The 22135-nt window shown below is 41.6% G+C and overlaps 1 protein-coding gene across 1 annotated transcript; it reads left to right on the forward strand.

Moving 5' to 3' along the window:
* Nucleotides 1-5248: 5248 nt before the first annotated feature.
* LOC307139646 (uncharacterized protein) lies at nucleotides 5249-20530 on the forward strand (the record flags this gene model as incomplete). Its single annotated transcript, XM_079838691.1, has 9 exons — nucleotides 5249-5419; nucleotides 7610-7616; nucleotides 12556-12704; nucleotides 16414-16596; nucleotides 17534-17647; nucleotides 17872-17928; nucleotides 18028-18159; nucleotides 19749-19868; nucleotides 19948-20530. 9 exons carry the CDS (start codon nucleotides 5249-5251, stop codon nucleotides 20011-20013), a joined length of 999 nt encoding a protein of 332 aa, XP_079694817.1. The 3' UTR covers nucleotides 20014-20530.
* Between the last annotated feature and the right edge of the window lie 1605 nt (nucleotides 20531-22135).

The raw sequence follows: 22135 nt of genomic DNA on the forward strand, positions 1-22135 counted from the left end.
ATATATTCTTATCTCCTCATCCTTGCCTGCCTGAATGTGACAGAATAACCAACCACAAAAAATGGATCTAGCAGCTGTCCACCTCCTCATTCCTCCCCCAGGACCACACCAGTGAGTTTTTAGACCTCATCCATCAGAACCACTATCCTGACAGCTTGTTAATCTTTTTTTTTACACTCAACTTAATAATTTAAAACAGAAAATCGCCTTTCCTGTAAATGGTCCTTGAGGGAGTATTATAGATTTCTTCGAGCTAGTGCTCATCACGAGTAGCTCCTCTTTTACTGTGGGTGAGCTGAAGTAGGACTGCGATTGCCACTTGCCATCCATGGACCCAGAGCCTGCCACAGACATCGATCCGGAGCCCACGCCAGCCATGAACCTCTTGCCAGAGGAGAGTTCCACCCAGGTGCCAGATCCTAGCCAAGTTCATCCCAGAGCCCAAGCCAGGTCAGTTGCGGAGCTTGAGCCAGCCGCATTGTCCGTCCCGGAGGGATTATTTATTCAGTTCGATATCATGGCATGTAGTCTCACCCATTGCCCATAGTCCCGTCTGGGCTGTTAGACTCGCTGGTTCCTCCTCCACTGGTTCCGTCCAGCCTCCTAGCTCCATTGTCTTCTCTGGTCCCGCCCAGCTTCCTAGTTCCTTCGTATCTGCTGGTCCCGTCCAGCCTCCTAGCTCCTTTGTCTCCACCGGTTCCACCTTACTTCCTGGCCCCTCCTCCTATGCTGTGATCTTCTCATGGAGGAGCAACAACAGGAGGATAAAAGGAGGAGCAACAACAGTAAGGGACGAGAGAGGACCAGGCCCCTCCTTCTACGCTGGTTCCACCCAGCTCACTGGTTCTGTCCGGCTCCCTGGCTCTGCCTCCTTTACTGGTTCCGTCTGGTTCCCTAGCTCCGCTCCCTCTACTGGTTCAGCCCATTCACCTGACTCCATCTCATCTTCCTGATTTGCCATCTCTCCTCAGCCCTCTGGCTCCACTGGTGCGATCACGGTCATCTGGCCAGCCCATCCAACCATGGTTGAAGGACCTATGACCCCAGCCCAGGCATCTCTACAGTCTTCCGCATCACCCGTTGACCCGTTGGCTCCACCATGGTTTGTCGCTCCCTGGGCTCCCCCGTGGTCTGTCATTCCTCGAGGTCCATCGGGCTCCCTCGTCCCTCTGGCTCCGCTTTGGTCCATCATCCTCAGCCACAGACTTCTGGGCCTCTGGCTGTGCCTTTGACCTCCACCGGGCTCCTCCTTCACTTCAGGTCCTTCTATGCCCTCGGCCCCACTGGCTCCACCTCATTCTTCCTTGCCCCCAGCTCTGCCTTGGTCTGCAGTGTCACCCTGGTTCTCCATCCCTCTGTCTTCGCCTTGGTCTCCAGCCCACCTGACTCCACCTCGCTCTTCCATTCCCCTAGCTCTGCCCTGGTCCACACCTTTCAAGGTTACACCAAGGATTGTCAACTCTCCGGCTTCATCAGGTGTTACATGTCTGCCGTTTCCGCTGTGGCCTCCTCCACCGGCTCAGCCGTGGCCACCTCCACCAGCCTCTCTGTGGAGTCCAAAAGTCATTGATGAAACAGTGGTTGCGATGTCCCTGTCACAAACTGGACAAATCAATTTGCAAATCCGACTGCACAGGGAAAAATTGTTTATAGTTCAACATAAATTAATGTTCCATTTTTATGATTTGTTCACAGTTTCAAGGTTAAGGAAACAATTTACCTCACTCTATTAACACAAAAACCATATAGCAGTGCGGGGCCGAGAGCCATAGGAACAGAGCGGCCTCTGCCTCGTGTTTCTCATGGAGGAGCACCGGGAGGATAAAAGGAGGAGCTACGACAATGAAGGACGAGAGAGGACATGGACTTCATGTTGTGTTTTGTTTATGTTTGTGCAGCAGTTTTCCATTGGGGCTACCACTTTACTTTCATTTTTGTGTTTGTATATTTTATAATTTAAGTATTTTTCTGGTTCCCGCCTTTTCTTCCCTGAGCTCTAACTTTGCTACACTATACCATAATGTTTTACATGTCCAAACTAACAACTGCCTGTCACTTTAGCATGGTTATAATGATACAAAAGAAACGCCTTGGTTACGTATGTAACCCTTGTTCCCTGAAGGAGGGAACGGAGACGTACATCAGAACTGACAGACGAATTGGGATCTGTTTTCAGAGACCAATCTACTTCGAGTGATTAAAAACGAGCCAATGGACATTGGCATGCGGTTCACGCATTCCACGCACCGCCCCGCAGCGTGGGTATAAATACGGAAGTGGAATACCGCATCATTGTTTTTTAACTGAGGAGCCGAGACAAGTGACCTGGCGACGGGACGTACGTCTCCATTCCCTCCTTCAGGTTACGAGGGTTACATACGCAACTGAGACGTTCCCTTTCAGTCGGTCAAGTTCGACGTACGTCGGAACTGACCAATGAATTGGGATCCCTACCAACACGCCAGGGATGCTGGCCCTTCCAGCGCCCTGCCTCAGCTCGCTGGACCACTCCCATGTTGGAGTGGGAGTCAGGGAAGGTCAGTCACTGCTGTTCCTGCAAGACCCACTCATGTCATGTGGAGATGGTATGTTGCGGAGCCACGTCCTTCAATGGAAGGAGAGGTGGTGAAATACACATAAGGACTAACCTATCAGGGTAGTGTTACATATGGCAGTCTCTGGGGTGGATCCAACCTCATCCCAGGGGGGAAAGAACACTGCCAGAGACGACAGAGCGAGCTCTGTCAAGGGAAAGACACGGGGCTAGCCGAATAGCCAGCGGCCCAGGAGGAAGCTTCACTCCTTGTGGAGTGCGCTCGCAATCCAAACGGGCAAGGCACGTCTTGGGACTGGTAAGCCAAGATGATAGCATCCACTATCCAGTGGGCTAACCTCTGCTTGGAGACAGCCTTTCCCTTTCCCTTCTGCCTTTCCCTTCTGCTGTAACAGACGAAGAGCTGCTCTGAGGTCCTGAAGCTTTGGTTCAGTCCACGTAGGACAGAGCAAAGCTCGGGCTGTGTCTGCCTCCTCTGAAGGCAGCGCTTGGCCAATGCCGTAAGGAGCATTGTCTTCATGCACAGGATGTTTAGCTCTGCAGACTGTAAAGGCTCAAAGGGAGGACCCTGAAGTACTCTGAGCACCAGGGCTAAGTCCCAAGAGGGTACCGAGGTTGAACGAGGAGGATTTCATCTCCTCGCACCTCGAACCTGACGATTAAATCGTGCTTCCCTAAGGATTTACCTTCTACTGCATCATGATACGCCGCTATTGCTGCAACATACACTTTGAGGGTGGAGGGAGACAGCCTTCGCTCCAGCCCATCTTGCAGAAAACAAAGCACGACATTAATCAAACACCTTCGGGGGTCTTCCCAGCGGGAAGGACACCACTCAACGAACAGGTTCCAACTTTATTTATATAGCGCTTTTAACAATGTAGATTGTTTCAAAGCAGCTTTACAGTGTTAAACAGGAAAATAATGCAGCATAATTTTATTCAGTTGTATAGCCATTCTGGAAAAAACGCTAATGTCATCAGTTAATTTCAATTATCATAGTGACAGTTTGGGCTTTGGATCAATAATTAGATCAGTAATTTAGTTTAAATGGTTAATTTAGTTTATTAATTAGATTTATTTCGATGTTTAGTTGAAAAATTTAGTGTCCCCAACTGAGCACGCCAAGCCAAAGGCAACAGTGGCAAGGAAACCAAAACCCCATTAGGTGACCTAATGGAGAAAAATAAACCTTGGGAGAAACCAGGCTCAGTCGGGGTGCCAGTTCTCCTCTGGCCAATTAACAAACAGTGTATTATTATTATTATTCTGGCAGCTTTACAGCTCAGAGGTCATAATAGATCGGAATATTCGAGGGACCGGGGGCTACATGCTGGAGATGGGTTTATTGAGGATGATGTTGATTAAATAATTATTAAAGTGCAATATTCGAATGATCGGAGGCAACACGCTGGAGACGGGTTTATTGAGGATGACATATCGATTTAAGTATTATTTAATTGTAATATTCAAACAATAGGAGTCAACACGCCGGAGATGGGTTACCTCCGCGTCCCATCCAGGGACCAGACATGGAGTTTCCAGAGGTCTGGACGCGGGTTCCATAGAGTGCCCCGTCCCTGAGAAACAGGTCCTTCCTCAGGGGGATCGGCCAGGGAGGGGCTGTCGCGAGGAGTGTGAGTTCAGAGAACCAGGTCCAGTTGGGCCAGTAGGGCGCAACTAGCAAGACCTGCTCCTCGTCCTCCCTGACCTTTCACAGTGTCTGTGCGAGAAGGCTCACTGGGGGAAACACATTTTTGCGTAGGTCCCGGGGCCAGCTGTGTGCCAGTGCATCCGTGCTGAGGGTGCCCCCGGTCAAGGAAAAGTACAACTGGCAATGGGTCGAGTCCGGAGAGGTGAACAGGTCTACCTGCGCGGCTCCGAAGAGGTCCCATATCAGCTGGACGCTCCGGGGGTGGAGTTGCCACTCTCCCGGAGGTGTCGACTGACGAGAGAGCTCGTCGGCTGTCTGGTTCAGCGCACCTGGGATGTGAATGGCACGAAGCAACCTCAGATGCTTCTGACCCCATAGGAGGAGATGGTAGGCGAGCTGGAGCATGCAACAAAAGGGTAGACCACCCTCATGGTTGATGTATGAAACAGCCGCAGTGCTGTCCGTATGGACCAGTACGTGCTTGCCCTGTAGTGGCTTTTTGAGGCAACCCAGGGCAAAACCTACTGCCAGTAACTCTAGGCAATTGATATGCCAACAAAAACTTGCGTGTCCATTGTACGTGGCCCCCCAGCCCGTGGATGAGGCATCCGTGAAGACGACAGCATGCCTGGACACCTTTTCTAAGGACACTCCAGCCCGTAAAAACGAAGGGTCTGCCCACAGGTTAAAGGTTTGGTGACAGTAAGGAGTAACTGAGACCCGGTACTTGCCGCTCTGCCATGCCCATCTTGGAACTCGTCGTGAAACCAGCATTGAAGCGGTCTCATATGAAGCAATCTGAGCGACGTTAATGTGACTACAGATGCCATATGCCCCAGGAGCCTCTGAAAACATTTCAGTGGGACCGCCGTCCTGCCTGTGAACGTATTCAAGCAGTTCAACACTGACCGGACTCGCTCTTGTGTGAGGCGCGCAGTCCGGTTGACCGAATCCAGCTCCATACCGAGATAAGAGATCCTCTTTGCGGGACAGAGTTTGCTCTTCTCTCGGTTGACCCGAAGGCCCAACAGGTTAAGGTGATGGAGCACCATGTCCCTGTGTTCACACAACTGATCCCGGGACTGAGCCAGTATGAGTCAGTCATCGAGATAGTTGAGGATGTGAACGCCACGTTCTCTGAGCAGAACAATGGCTGCCTCTGTGACTTTCATGAAGCCGTGAGGCGACAGGGACAGCCCGAAGGGCTTCAGGTTGGTCGCTGCGACGGATGCATTCGAAAATGCGTTTCTGCGTTAACATTTTGAACGGGAGCTTGTGCAGGGCCCGTTTCAGAATGCACCGGCCCAAGATTGGTCTTAACCCACCACCTTTCTTGGGTACAATGAAGTAGGGCCTGTAGAACCCTTACTTCATATCGGCTGGAGGAACCGGCTCAACCGCATCCTTCGCCAGCAGGACATCGATCTCTGACCACAAGACATCGGCATCGCTGCTCCACACGGTGGTAAAGAGGATGCCCCTGTACTTGGGAGGCCGGCGAGTGAACTGAATCGGGTAACCGAGCCTGATGGTACGGATGAGCCAGCGAGACGGCCTGGGGAGACCTAGCCAGGCCCCCAGAGACCGAACAAGCAAGACCAACGGCACCACAGACGTACCCGGGGTGGGGCAGCGAGATGGAGTACGCAGACCCGTCTCGGGAGGCCCGGAGGCAGCCCGTAGTGTTGCCTAAGTACTCCATGTGGGGCACCGTGTGGATGAGAAGGCCCGGGGGCGTCCTGGGTGCCCACACTGCTGCCCCCTGGCGAGGGGGAGAGGGGAGGAAAGGAGTGGCAAGGCCCGGGGGAGGAAACTGCTCTGAGAATTCGACTACTGCTGGACTCCAGAGAGCCAGCGGCAGGCCTGCTGCCCGGGTGGAGGCTGCTGCTTGGCTTAGCAGGGGCGGACGCAGGGGGACGCCCTCGGCAACAAGCAGACGGAGGCACTGCGGTCGACGACTGGGTGGAGGCAGCAGCTGGTCGTTGGGGCAGGATGTTTTTTTTTTTTTTAAACCACATCCGTCCACTTCTGGGCCACCGATAACTGCTGGGCGAGTTCTCGACCGCGTCGCCGAAGATGCCAGCCTGACAGACAGGGGTGTTGAGGAACCGAGCTTTTTCGGGCTCACGCATATCTGCCAAGTTAGCCCCAGGTTCCTGGACCACTAATGTGGGCATCGCCTGACCCAAGGAGCAGTTCCTGCATAACCCCTGGGTCAGGACTACCCTCATGTATGCAGGACAGAGGGTAGTGAGAGAGCGAAAACTTATATAGATTATGGCCCTTTTGGCATTCCATCTTTTGGCACCAAATAGTTCCATACTTCTAATTTTTCCAATGCACATTCAGGAAAAAAGGCACAGGGGCAGGCAAGGCGATTTACGCGTTGCACTATGCCTCAGCCACCCAGGAAAGCTTGGCTGTCAACTCTGAATCTGACTCAGCATGAGCACACACTATTATAGTAGGAAACTCAGCATCATCATTTCCATCGCATAACAGCCCTCTCTCCGATGTAGCAATTGACATCTGTCCTCTGCCAGAGCCACAAATTAAACGCTAGGTCCCCCCTTTTTTCAAAAAAGGACCAGCAATCCCATCTGAGCTACCAGCAGGCATGTGAGATAGTGGGCGTGGCCGCCAGACTCGAAGGCACACGGTGCGCTGAACACTCAAGCCCCTATGAAAGGGGCAGGACAAACAACGTGCCGACGTGGCCATGTTCTCATGAGAGAACATGAACCACCCATGAACACAGTCTCAACACGCTCATGATGGGATAGAGGAGTGGGGGACCCGAGGGGATGTACCCGGCGGGGAAGCCCCACTGTAATCCTCAGGTCACCAAGTCTTATTAGCCAAAGTAGCCCTTTTCTGGTGCACCAGAAAAGAAACTAGATCGGGGAAAAAGCAAAGGGACTCAACCCTGTTTGAGGTCTTGACCGCGCATCTAGAGCGCAGAGTGACGCGCTGGGTTGCCGGGACTACCCCCGCTGTCAGCCGGCGCTCGACGGCAGATGGTACGCTGAATGCTCAAGCCCTTACGAGAAAGGTGAGACAACGCTCCGATGTGACCACGTTCTCCTGAGAGAGCATGGATCACCCACGAAAGCAATCTCACATGTCTATATGTGAGAGAGATCGTGGCCGTCAAATGAGGACAGGAAACAACCGCATCCAGAAACACACGGTTTGAATGACATCTTGAAAAAGACGCAGGGTCAAACCGTGTTGCTCTTTTAAAGGAAATGCTCTTTTAGAAGTGCTCTTTCACTCAGGGAGATGGCCGCGGCTCACAGCAGTCTGATTGCAAGCCTGCGTGTGAGCACTCAAAGAATGGAAACGCCCAGCCAACCAACACAGGAACAAGTGTATGTCACTGACTCTTGCCGTCACACCAGCACCCAGGTAAGAAAGCGACCCTCCTCGAGACTCGTCTAAACACTCTTCGTAGAAACAGCTTGATACAGCAAACCGTTCGGCTCCGAAATTAAAAGCAATGATGCAGTATTCCACTTCCATATTTATACCTGCGCTGTGGGGCGGTGCGTGGAATGCGTGAACCGCTTGCCAATGTCCATTGACTCGTTTTTAATCACTCGAAATAGATTGGTCTCTGAAAACAGATCCCAATTCTTTGGTCAGTTCCGACATATGTTTAACATGACCGACTAAAAGGGAACAGACATTACAACTAAAGGCTGAAATACACTACATGACTTTAGGCTAGATTTCATCATATAAAGTTCATCATATAAAGCGATCGAGTCTCTTCAGAAAATTTGGACTGAACCACTCAATTCATATGGATTAGTTTTACAAATTCTTTATGAACTTTTTGAAGAGTCAAAGTGGTAGTTGCATAGCTGTCAATGCAGGGACAGAAAGACCCTTGAGAAAGAAACACATTTGATATTTTGAGCCAGTTTTAGAACACACATTGTTTCATTTGTTCTGCATCTCTTAGAAACGAGGTGCATGTCTCTGCACGAGTTTGTTGTTTTCAGAACGATGTGACAATCTGGTAATGTATGATATTCGATCATTTAGTGTTTGATGCAGAGCTGTGCTCTGAAACCAATTACAAAGTCAGCAAGAGTATGATGCCTAGTGTTTTAAAAAAAAATCTGATTTTAAGTCATGTAGAGTGTTCCAGCCTTGACTATTTATTACATGACGATGAACTGACTGAAATACTTGAAACAAATAAATGTAAGTAAAGTAAATGGAGTTTTTAAACATGACAAACATAGATTTTATATTTCAACACTGAAGTGCAAGTAATTAAACTTTATAACAGTTTCCACACAGTTTATAGTCTTGATAGTATGTATGTTAAAAAGATGTGTTTTTCTGCTGACTTATTTAATTATTGTAAATACAAATGGTGTTTTCACTTTTGGGCAAAATGTCATACTTGCTGTGCTTCAATGGTAATTGAAAGAAAATATATAAAGGATGGATTTGGAGCAAGAACTAGACTTTGAGACATTTCAATGAAGGGGAAATGTGATTGATGTAATGCAAAAAAAAAAAAAAAAAAAATATATATATATATATATATATATATATATATATATATATATATATATATATATATATATATATATATATATATATATATATATATATATATATATATATATGATATACGTTTTGAGATTCATCACAATACAAACTGGTGTATAAATTACATTGTTCTCTCATTCCATAGATTGTGCAGATTATAGTTGGAATCCACAATATCTTGACTGGAATTCTATTTTCAAGCTTTGGGATACACGATAAAGTGTCTGATGTTCCAATTTGGATTGGTGGTGTGGTAAGAATTATGCCTCATTCTGATTATTATTGTGTTTCTAAATTGAAAAATTAGTGAGTCCATTCACAAAGTTAATCAGGATTAATCAGGGTGTTTTTGACATGAAGTTCACATTTGGATTATTTTCAGAATGATGGGAAGTTGCTGATTGCCAATACTGTAATTCACCTTGTCTGAACGTTTTATAATAAAATATTATTATTATATGTTTTACTTTTTGTTGATTTTTTCCCCCTCATTTCAGGTTTATACACTAACATTAGCCTAGATAAAGAGAGATACACTATCACTTAATACACATTAAATATCTCCCAGATTTCCAAGTTGCTTTGGCTTCAGCACAGTGACTGATCTTTCCCATCTTTAGATGATCCGTGAAGGAGTCGATGTGGCTATGATGATCTTTTCAGCCCTTAACCTCTGTGTGAACGTCTGTTTCTCTGTCTTGCCTTTGACAGAAATGTTTGAAATAGTTGTGAGTGCAAAGGTGCAGTATTATCATTACAATTAAAACAGACAAACTACAGTGGTGATTTCAGAAAGCTGATCAGTGTATTCATCTTTTTCCCCCTTTTTTGCAGTCTGTGTAGGACCTTCACTTTTACAAGCCGCTCAAAGAAGAGGTCACTCTCAGTCATGTGTATTACATATACACATTGTTTACTGAACTAGTGTTGTTATGCATGTAAAATTTTCTCTCATGTAGAATAGCAAAAATTGAATTTTGCAACAGACTTTGGAGCTGCTTTTTGAAATCAATGACTATAAAATAAAACTTGTTGGAACATGTTTACTAGTGGCATCCACGCACTTTCTGAAACAAAGGCTGAGCAAATAAACACCATTATTGAGTATGCCTATTTATTCTGCTCTGAGAGTTTCACTCATTCCCAAAGGATTTTGAATGTTCCCGGTTCGCACAAAGCATGTTTGAGAGAAATGTCATGGGCTATTAATATTTTCAATTTAATACAAAGCACAAAAAATTGATATTACCAGATTTTAATCTAATAAATTTACTACATTTATTGTGACAAGATTGAAGATACCTTTAACAATGATAAATTACTATTACTATGTACACTTTTGGACAGCCAATTTACCTGAAAAACCGACTTAATAGTGATGTATTATTTGTATTTGGCCCCTGTATATTGATGTCCCTGTCACAAACTGGACAAATCAATTGGTAAATTTGTGGTGAACTTCTGAAAGGATGAGGAAGTTTTTTTTTTTAGTTCAATATAAATAAATGTTACATTATCATGATATTCAGAAATTTTTCAGGTTAAGGACACCATTTATCCTATACTATTAACAATGCATCAATATTATAAATGTCCATATTAACATACATTATTATTGCTAAAAGTTTTGGGATGCCTGTCTTTACATGCACATCCCTATATTAATCCGTAGGGTTTAATATGGAGTTGGCAGCTATAACCCTTAGCAGCTATAACAGCTTCAACTCTTCAGGGAAGGCTTTAGGAGTGTGTTTATGATAATTCTGTTCATCGGAACAGAGCGGCCTCTGCCTCGTGTTTCTCATGGAGGAGCACCGGAAGGATAAAAGGAGGAGCTATGACAATGAAGGACGAGAGAGGACCTGGACTTTATGTTGTGTTTTGTTTATGTTTGTGCAGCAGTTGTCCATGAGGGGCTACCACTTTACTTTCATTTTTGTGTTTGTTTATTTTATAATTTAAGTATTTTTCTGGTTCCCGCCTCCTTTTTCTCTGAGCTCTAACTTTGCTACACTATACCATAATGTTTTACATGTCCAAACTAACAACTGTCTGTCAGTTTAGCATGATTATAATGATACGAAAGATTTCTGTTTCAAATAAATGCTGTTCTGTGACACTTTACTTAAAGCCGTTATCTATAATGTAAAATAAAATTATAAAAGTATTCATAATGTACATCATAATGCATTATATCTTTTCATCCATAATCGTAACCAAAGTTAAAATCCATTATAATATTCACGGATTCCTTGATACATCTGAAATTGTTTGTTTGTCGCATTTTAATGCATTATACTTTCTAAAGGCGCATTATTACTGTAGTTACAATAATTTATGAAGCAATACAATGCATTATAAGGCATAATAATGCATTAAAATCATTTAGTTCTTTTGAACCTTTTATTCATAAAAAAACAAAAAAAATCCTAATAAAATTGATCATGGTTTCCACAAATATTAAACAGCAAAAACTGTTTCCAACATTAACCTCTGGTTTCACAGACAAGGCTTAGTCTCAGACTAAAATGCATGTTTGCGCTGTTTTAACTGAAAGCAACTTGCACTGCTATATCTTAAAATATCTTAAAATATAATAAGATATACTGGCATATCTTAAAATATGACAAAGACAGAGTGGGACAACAACCTCTCCGGACTACTTGCATGGGTAACACTTTACACTTTATAAGGTTCATTAGTTAACATTACTTAACTACATTAGTTAACATGAACTAATAATGAACTGCACTAATAAACCATTTATTTATCTTTGTTAATGTTAATTTCAACATTTACTAATGCATTATTCAAATCTTGCTTACATTAGTTAATGCACTGTGAACTAACATGAACAAACCATGAACAGCTGGATTTTTATGAACTAACGTTAACAAAGATGAACTAATGCTGAACAGAGGTGTTGTTCATGGTTAGTTCATGTTAACTAATGCAGGGGTTTTCAAACTGGGGTCTAGGGACCCCCAGGGGTACTCTAGAAGGTTCTAAGGGGTCCCCAGAAGATTTCAGAGAATAAAAAGACAAAGCAAAAAGGAATAAAGTTCACCAAACATTCTAACCATTTCATTTCTAAATGTTTCTCTTCTTTCTTGCCGTATACTTTCCAGAATTGTGTATGTTTGCTTTTTTTATCTTTCTAGTGAGTTTTTCTCACTATAGTCCCCTTTATCTTGCTCACTGGGTTTGTAAGGCAGTATCCTTAACGCAGTATGGATGCTGCTTACATACATTTATTGTGAAAGGTGCTTAAACAAATAATTTTTAATGAAAATGTTATTCTTCAGGTTTATACATGCAGCATTAAGTATAGCCATTTTAAGTTAGGAAACAATGTTATATTTATAATGTCACACTTACTATTTATCTAGTTTAAATGTTTTTTCGTACATAAAAAGAGATGGATTTTAGGAAGGGGTCCCTTCATCATATTGGGGGGTCCTTGGCATCATAAAGTTTGAAAACCCCTGAACTAATGCATTAACTAATGTTAACTAACACAACCTTATTGTAAAGTGTTACCGATTATTAAATTATTTAATTATGGTTTATACATAGTTTCCATGACAGAGTTCAAGATAAATGTTTTCATTACTACTATTATTCACACTCGGTGTCCAAATTCACTCAATTGTTTTCATTCACTCCTTCAAGTGGACTATATGTAGGGCATAGTGAATGAGGGTATAGCAAACGATTCTGAACACAGCCCATACAGTCTTTTACTTTCATTCTTGTAACTTCCTTGTTCTCTCGTCAGATTCGTATGTTTGGACAAACAACATTCCTCTTTCATTTTTTGGGAAATATAAAAGGGGTGTCTCTGTCGAGAAAGAAAAAACAAGTTCTGTATTTGTCAGAGACAAAGAGTGTGAAACTTTGCTGAACTGGAACTTAATCAAGTACAAGGTGAGTTTAACACTGTATTTTTCATATGATCTGTACAACTTACATGCTATTGTAAATGTAGAGAAAGAGTAATAATTGTGTCAAGGTGAAATCAGGTAAAAAGTTTTCAGCAAAAAAATTGCAGGTGGAATTTTCACACTTTGTTCTCCCTAAAAGAAAATTTCAATCTGTTAATATTTGTTTAATGCATTGTGAACTAACATGAACATTTTTATTTACAAAGGTTTGCTCATTGTTATTGTTAGTTAATAATTAACAAATGAGACCTTATTGTAAAGTATTTCTTTTCCAGACCATGATATCCCACATGAAAAAATACTATAGTATTATAGTATATTATAGTAAAATTACAATAAATTTACTCTAGTAAATACTATAGTGTTTTTGAACCATACTGTAGTAAAGATACTACAGTAAATGTAAGTATATTGTAGTATATTGTAGTATTTACTACACTTTCTTAATTTACTGTAGTAGCCTATATTTACTATAGTACGGTTCAAAAACACTATAGTATTTACTAGAGTAATTTTACTGTAATTTTACTATAATATACTATAGTATTTTTTCATAAGGGATAATCCTTACGTGTGTGTGTGTGTGTGTGTGTGTGTGTGTATATATAAACATACACACAACAGTTTATTCTGGTTCTCGAATCTGATTGGCTGAGAGCCTTTTCCAGCCATGTGAAATTATGTACCATTATCACCATTTAAATCACTCTGCTCCTAGCATTTCTCACAGCGAGTGTCATGGTGGATGATCAAACCCACCATAATTTAAAAAAATACTAGGCTACTGTCACGGAATGTAGTTTTTCCGGTCCTTTGGGAGTTTTTGCCGCTGGCTTTTATGTAGATAGTGTTTCAACTTGAGGTTAGCCACCACAGCTAAGATAGTTTGCGGTTTGATATTCAGATTTAATTTGGCCATAAATCGTCTGTGCACTGTTGTAGACATCCAAATAATATTGCAATATTGCATCTGTGTTTCTTCATTTTTAAAGTCTGTTTCCAATAAAGTTTAGCCTGATTTGTGAAAACAATGTAAAAAAAAAAAAAACATACTCACTGCTCTTTTTCGAGTGTAATAATGACAAACAGGCTGTGCTAATGAATACTGTTCCAAGCCACAAGATAAATCAGATTATATCATATCAATAATGCAAATACAGTAATTAAATGACACAATATTGATGTGCGCATGCCCAGTGCCTGTATTTTTATTTATTTATTTATCCTTTATTTAACCAGGAGATCCCATTGAGATGTTAATCTCTTCTTCCAGGGAGACCTGGTCAAGACGGCAGCACATAGAGTTGCATACAAAAAATCATAGTCATACAAAACAATTAATAAAATATACAGTCAAGAAAAACACTTACAAGACTCGTTAAAAGCACTTTGTAAAAGACTCAAAAGTACTCAGAGTGCAGTATCTCTAATTTAACTATATTTTGCAGATCATTCCAAGCCCAGGGAGCATAAAATGAAAAGGCATGTTTTCCAAATTCAGAGTATACCTTTGGAACTTTTAATCGAATACACGATAGGGATCTAGTACAGTAACTATTTGTATAAAACGTTAGAAGTTTTGAAATATAAGAGGGCAATTTTCCTAGGAGTGCCTTCGCAATGAACATGTACATATACAGTTTCCTCCTATGGTGTAAAGATGTCCAGGCCAACGATTCATATTGTAAGCAGTGATGAGTACGTAAATCTACACCACTAACAAAGCGTAACGCTGCATGATAAACCGAATCCAATTTCCTTAATAAAGATGAAGCCGCATGCATATAAACAAGGTCACCATAATCATTTACAGATATAAAAGGTACTCTCCACGATTTTCTTTCTAGCCTCATTAGGAAAGTGATCATTAGAATACCCAATTTTGGTATAAGCTTCTTCAGCAATTTATCAATATGTACATTAAAAGCAAGTTTGTCATCTAATCATATACCTAAATATTTGTAGGAACAAACTCTTTCAATAGTTGTACCATCTAAGGTGGATATCACCACATCCGTTAACTTAGGATGAGTATGGCTAAAAATCATATATTTTGTCTTTTTTGAGTTTAACACTAGTTTCATCTGTGCCAATGAATGTTGTATAATGTTAAATGCATTCTGTAAATTTAGTAACGCTTGATTTAAAGATGACGCTGCAGTATAAATGATTGTGTCATCAGCGTACAGATGTATGTTAGCAGAAGCCACTCCACAGCCTAAATCACTAATAAAAATGGAAAACAAAAGAGGAGCTAAAATGGATCCCTGAGGAACTCCTTTCGGTAGTTTCATCCCTTCCAGTGCGGGACGTGGTGTGATGACTTCACCGTTTCACAAAATATACAGATTGGCTGTACACACGGAAATGCAAGGGTGTCAGTTTCAGATTTATCCACTCTGGGGCTGCGTCCGAAAACCTAGGCTTGTTGCCTCGCTGCCTTATCCGACAATGACTTGTACGGCAGCGTTTGTGCATGAAGGCACCTCCAAAAACTAATTTCGGACAGACTTCTAAGGCAGTGTAACAGTTTAATCTACAGAAAAATAGAGAGATTTGGAGAACTAAACAAATATTGAATCACTACATTAATAATTTCTCGCTAGAAATGACATCAGAAGTAGAAAATGTTGGTAAAAAACTTTACCTACAAACTGACCAGCAAACGCAACTTTCAGAGGCCATCTTGTTTTTCCAGCTCAACTGTCACAGAATGGAACGCACAGGATTGTGGGATATCAAAGGCAGCGAGAGATACATTTATGCTGACTTCAAAAATCAATCAGATGAAGGTATCTCAGGAGACAGGAAGTGAAGCTAACATTAGATTCGGACGTGCCTTGATGCCTTCCTACCTTGAAATGTGTCCTCCGAAGGCAGCATTTTCCAGTTATCGGACGCAGCCTGGGACCCGGTTCCAAAAAATATCAGTTTCAGGTTCCCAAAACGCCAGATGCATTTGGACGAAACGCTGATACAATAAACATTTTTTATGTATACAGCTAAACGTATCTCCGTGTGGACGGGGCCTTAATTGACCAGGCTTATAAAGGTTGAGCTAAACAAGGTGATGACACACAGGTGAAAGCAATCAGGGATAATGAGTCCGGGCAATGGGTTATGGTAGATGTAATGTATGAGGGAATGAAAATAGTCTCTGATGGAGTGCCCCCTGGTGGCTCTCAAGAGCACTCCAGCTGGTGATCGTAACACATAGCCCCCTTCCTAAGAGGCAGCTTCCAGATGCTCCAAATCTGGTCAGAGAAGTCCATGAGATGGCCGTCAGTGATCATACTATCCTTACTAATATTGATATTAAAACACATTTTAGGCATTATATTAAGAAATCTGCATTGTGCAATAAAAAAAATACTCCAAATAAGGTTTAATTATAATTTTTATACCATTAAGTCTCAAGTGATATGACAATAAATATGTTAATGGATTTGTAGTTTACTTAGTATGAAATAAATGTATTTTAAATACATTTTGGTATAGGTTTTTTACTAGGGTGTTTACATGTCTCCACCGATGTTAAAAGCAAACATGCGCCCTTGCCTATAATGATACATTAATCCAATTAAAAGGGTAATACTTTGGTTGTCCTTAAGATTTCAAGCAGTAAACACTCAAGAGGACTGGCCATTATCACCTGCGGGAAACGTCAAACTCTCTCTTTTCTATCTGCTCAGATTTGCAGGATGTCTGTGACAATGTCTCAGGGTGAAGGAGTGACAGTGATCACCATCGCCTCAAACCCCAACAGCAAATGGCCAATACTGTGTCAGATCCTGGGCCCTTTGTGTTACAGTCCGTTGTGTGCCGTATCACAGCATGTAAAAGCCAAGATGATGGGCATCTTTACAGCGCTTGGGGTGAGATAGACGCTGAAACTGACAGTACAACTAAAGGCTGAAATACACTACATGACTTTAGGCTAGATTTCATCATAAGTTCATCATGTAAAGCAATCGAGTCTCTTCAGAACATTTGGACTAAACCGCTCAATTCATATGGATTAGTTTTACAATCTCTTTATGAAACATGTTTGATATTTTGAGCCAGTTCAACACAATCTCATGACAATGCGTATCAATAGTACGAGTGTGCAATCTCGTGAAATGTATACGCCAAAATGAGTTTTGGCGTGCATATGCTATCGTATGTATAATACCGTATACGTATAATACGCCATAAAGTGCGTATCATATGCATGCGAAAAACAGCGTACCATATGCACGCCACATTCCACGAGATCGCACACTCTTATTATTTATACGCATTTTCAAAGTCAGCAAGAGTATGATGCCTAGTGTTTTAAAATCTTTTCAGATTTTAAGTCATGTAGTGTGTTCAGGCCTTGACTATTTATTACATGACGATTAACTGACTGATATATTTTAAACAAATAAATGTAAGTTAAGTAAATGGAGTTTTAAGCATGACAAACAGATTTTATATTTCAACACTGAAGTGCAAGTAATTAAACTTTAACAGTTTCCACACAGTTTATGGTCTTCATAGTATGTATGTTAAAAAGATGTGTTTTTCTGCTGACTTATTTAATTATTGTAAATACAAATGGTGTTTTCACTTTTGGGCAAAATGTCATACTTGCTGAGCTTCAATGATAATTGAAAGAAAATATATAAAGGATGGATTTTGAGCAAGAACTAGACTTTGAGACATTTCAATGAAGGGGATAAAATGTGATTATTGGACAATGTAATGCAAAAACAATTAATGATATATGTTTTGAGATTCATCCAATACAAACTGGTGTATAAATTACATTGTTCTCTCATTCCATAGATTGTGCAGATTATAGTTGGAATCCTCAATATCTTGACTGGGGTTTTATTTTCAAGCCTTGGGATACACGATTACATTATGATGTCTGATGCTCCATTTTGGTTTGGCGGTGTGGTAAGAATTATGCCTCATTCTGATTATTATTATGTTTCTAAATTGAAAAATTAGTGAGTCCATTCACAAAGTTAATCAGGATTAATCAGGGTGTTTTTGACATGAAGTTCACATTTTGATTATTTTCAAGAATGATGGGAAGTTGCTGATTTGCAATACTGTAATTCATCTTGTCTGAACGTTTGATGGGCAAATTTGAAGCATTTCTTTGTTTTTTGTTTTAGTTCCTTGTAGTTGGAATCGTGTCTGTTGTTGCAGCTCAGTTTCCCAGCAATATTCTGGTAGGTCTTAACAGTCACATATAGTATTTTACATTCAGACATCTCTAATTTGCAGAGGTTTGTTAAAGATGTAATCTCATTGTGATTTGTGTATTACAGGGTCTCATCGCTGTGGTGCTGAATAAAGTCAGTGCTGTTCTGGCTATGATAGGCCTAGCACTGTATTCATGGGACTTGATGAGTTTTCACAGTCCTGCAGTTCTGCACTATAAGTATATAAACTATGATACGGTAATTATACTTAATTTTATTTAAAAGGTTATAATTGTTTTTCTTTTGTCATTTATAATTCCAAGTCAAACACAGACTCTCAAGTTTAAATAGTTTAACAAAGTCACTTTAAGGCAAGGCATTTCACTCCGCGGCCATCTTTGAAACGCCTCTTGGGCAGCTATTTCAGTCATGCCAGTACATCTGATATCTCTTTGAATGGGGAAACATCAAACATCGTGCTTTCGGCGGTGGACAGGGGTCAACATGGGCACCCTGACTGGTCTGCGGCTATGCAGCCCCATACGCAACAAACTGTGATGCACTGTGTATTCTGACACCTTTCTATCAGAACCAGCATTGAGCTCCAGTAGCTCGTCTGTTTGATCGGTTTGATCCACACGGGCCAGCCTTCGCTCTCCACGTGCATCAATGAGCCTTGGCCGCCCATGACCCTGTCGCCAGTTCACTTTCCTTGGATCACTTTTGATAGATACTGACCACTGCAGACCGGGAACACCCCACAAGAGCTGCAGGTTTAGAGATGCTCTGACCCAGTCGTCTAGCCATCACAATTTGGCCCTTGTCAAAGTCGCTCAAATCCTTACGCTTGTCCATTTTTCCTGCTTCTAACACATTAACTTAATAAAATGTTCACTTGTTGCCTAATATATCCCACCCACTAACAGATGCTGTGATGAAGAGTTAATCAGTGTTATTCACTTCATAATGCCATGCCTGAAATATATACACTCACCTAAAGGATTATTAGGAACACCATACTAATACTGTGTTTGACCCCCTTTCACCTTCAGAACTGCCTTAATTCTATGTGGCATTGATTCAACAAGGTGCTGAAAGCATTCTTTAGAAATGTTGGCCCATATTGATAGGATAGCATCTTGCAGTTGATGGAGATTTGTGGGATGCACATCCAGGGCATGAAACTCCCGTTCCACCACATCCCAAAGATGCTCTATTGGGTTGAGATCTGGTGACTGTGGGGGCCATTTTAGTACAGTGAACTCATTGTCATGTTCAAGAAACCAATTTGAAATGATTCGAGCTTTGTGACATGGTGCATTATTCTGCTGGAAGTAGCCATCAGAGGATGGGTACATGGTGGTCATAAAGGGATGGACATGGTCAGAAACAATGCTCAGGTAGGCAGTGGCATTTAAACGATACCCAATTGGCACTAAGGGGCCTAAAGTGTGGCAAGAAAACATCCCCCACACCATTACACCACCACCACCAGCCTGCACAGTGGTAACAAGGCATGATGGATCCATGTTCTCATTCTGTTTACGCCAAATTCTGACTCTACAATCTGACTCTACCATCTCTACTCATCAGACCAGGCAACATTTTTCCAGTCTTCAACTGTCTATATATATATATATATATATATAAAAATAAAAGTATAGTAAATACATTTTTTTATTATTATGTTTTACTTTTTGTTGATTTTTTCCCCCTCATTTCAGGTTTATACACTAACATTAGCCTAGATAAAGAGAGATACACTATCCCTTAATACAAATTAAATATCTCCCAGATTTCCAAGTTGCTTTGGCTTCAGCACAGTGACTGATCTTTCCCATCTTTAGATGATCCGTGAAGGAGTCGATGTGGCTATGATGATCTTTTCAGCCCTTCAGCTCTGTGTGACCCTCAGTTTCTCTGTCTTGACTTTGAAAGAAATGTTTGAAACGGATGTGAGTGCAAAGGTGCAGTATTATCATTACAATTAAAACAGACAAACTAAAGATGATCAGTGTATTAATCTTTTTTTTCCTTTTTTTGCAGTCTGTGGAGGACCTTCACTTTTACAAGCCACTCAAAGAAGAGCTTAATGTCAGTCATGTATGTTAGAAATTACATTTTGCAACAGACTTCGGAGCTACTTTTTTGAAATCAATGACTATAAAATAAAACATGAAATTTTGATGCATTTATAATGTTTAGTTAAAATCTCTGTCTTCATGTCTCATAACTGACCTTGGACAAAGCTTCTTTCAAAGGTCTTCTCAGCACCAGACCTGGAACATTCTGGGTTGCATGGTTTGAACAAACCAGTTTGAACAAACAACAGTCATATCAGCCAGCATAAATGGCAATAAAACAAACCAATGATGTGGAACATGTTTACTAGTGGCATCCACGCACTTTCTAAAACAAAGGCTGAGCAAATAAACACCATTATTGAGTATGCCTATTTATTCTGCACTGAGAGTTTCACTCATTCCCAAAGGATTTTGAATGTTCCCGGTTCGCACAAAGCATGTTTGAGAGAAATGTCATGGGTTATTAATATTTTCAATTTAATACAAAGCATAAAAAAAAATTATATTACCAGATTTTAATCTAATAAAGTTATAAATGCAACATTTATTGTGATAACATTTAAATAATTTAGCACTTTAGCTTTAACAATAATAAATTACTATGTACACTTTTGGACAACCAATTTACCTGAAAAAACAACTTTAAAGAAAGTGATGTATTATTTGTATTTGGCCCCTGTATATTGATGTCCCTGTCACAAACTGGAAAAATCAATTGGTAAATGTGTGATGAACTTCTGGAATTATGAGGAAGGTTATTTTTTTTAGTTCAATATAAATAAATGTTACATTACCATTTTCAGACGTTTTTCAGTTTAAGGACACCATTTATCCTACTATTAACAATGCTATAATATAATAAATGTCCATATTAACATACATTATTATTGCTAAAAGTTTTGGGATGTCCGTCTTTATATGCACATCCCATTCTTAATCCGTAGGGTTTAATAATATGGAGTTGGCCCACCCCTATACCAGCTTCAACTCTTCTGGGAAGGCTTTAGGAGTGTGTTTATGAGAATTTTTGACCATTGTTCTAGAAGCGCATTTGTGAGGTCAGGCACTGATGTTGGATGAGAAGGCCTGGCTCGCAGTCTCCGCTCTAATTCATCCCAAAGGTGTTCTATCGGGTTGAGGTCAGGGCTGTGCAGGCCAGTCAAGCTCCTCCACACCAAACTCGCTCATCCATGTCTTTATGGACCGACGCTTTGTGCACTGGAGCGCAGTCATGTTGGAACAGGAAGGGGCCATCCCCAAACTGTTCCCACAAAGTTGGGAGCATGAAATTGTCCAAAATGTCTTGGTATGCTGAAGCATTAAGAGTTCCTTTCACTGGAACTAAGGGGCCAAGCCCAATCCCTGAAAAAAAAAACCCACACCACAATCCTCCCTCCACCAAACTGTACACTTGGAACAATGCAGTCAGGCAAGTACTGTTCTCCTGGCAACCGCCAAACCCAGACTCGTCCATTGGATTGCCAGACAGAGAAGTGTGATTGGTCACTCCAGAGAACACGTCTCCACTGCTCTAGAGTCCAGTGGTGGCGTGCTTTACACCACTGCATCCAACGCTTTGCATTGCACTTGGTAATGTAAGGCTTGGATGAGCTGCTTGGTCATGGAAACCCAGTCCATGAAGCTCTTTACACACTGTTCTTGAGCTAATCTGAAGGCCACACGAAGTTTGGAGGTCTGTAGCTGTTGACTCTGCAGAAAGTTGGCGACTTCTGCGCATTGTAACCCTCAGCATGCGCTGACCCCGCTCTGTGATTTTTACGTGGCCTACCACTTCATGGCTGAGTTGCTGTTGTTCCCAATTGCTTCCACTTTGTTATAATACCACTGACAGTTGACTGTGGAATATTTAGTAGTGAGGAAATTTCACGAATAGACTTATTGCACAGGTGGCAACCTATCACGGTACCACGCTTGAATTCACTGAACTCCTGAGAGCGACCCATTCTTTCACAAATGTTTGTAGAAAAGCCTGCATGTCTAAGGGCTTGATTTTATTAACCTGTGGCCATGGAAGTGATTGAAACACCTGATTTCAATGAATTGATGGGGTGACCCAAACCTTTTGGCAATAGAGTGTAAGTTTATAGTGTAACACTGATCAATAATAATCAAATCCTCTATAAACACTG

Source organism: Gobio gobio (assembly GCF_949357685.1).
Source record: "Gobio gobio genome assembly, chromosome: 2".
Lineage (NCBI taxonomy): Eukaryota > Metazoa > Chordata > Actinopteri > Cypriniformes > Gobionidae > Gobio > Gobio gobio.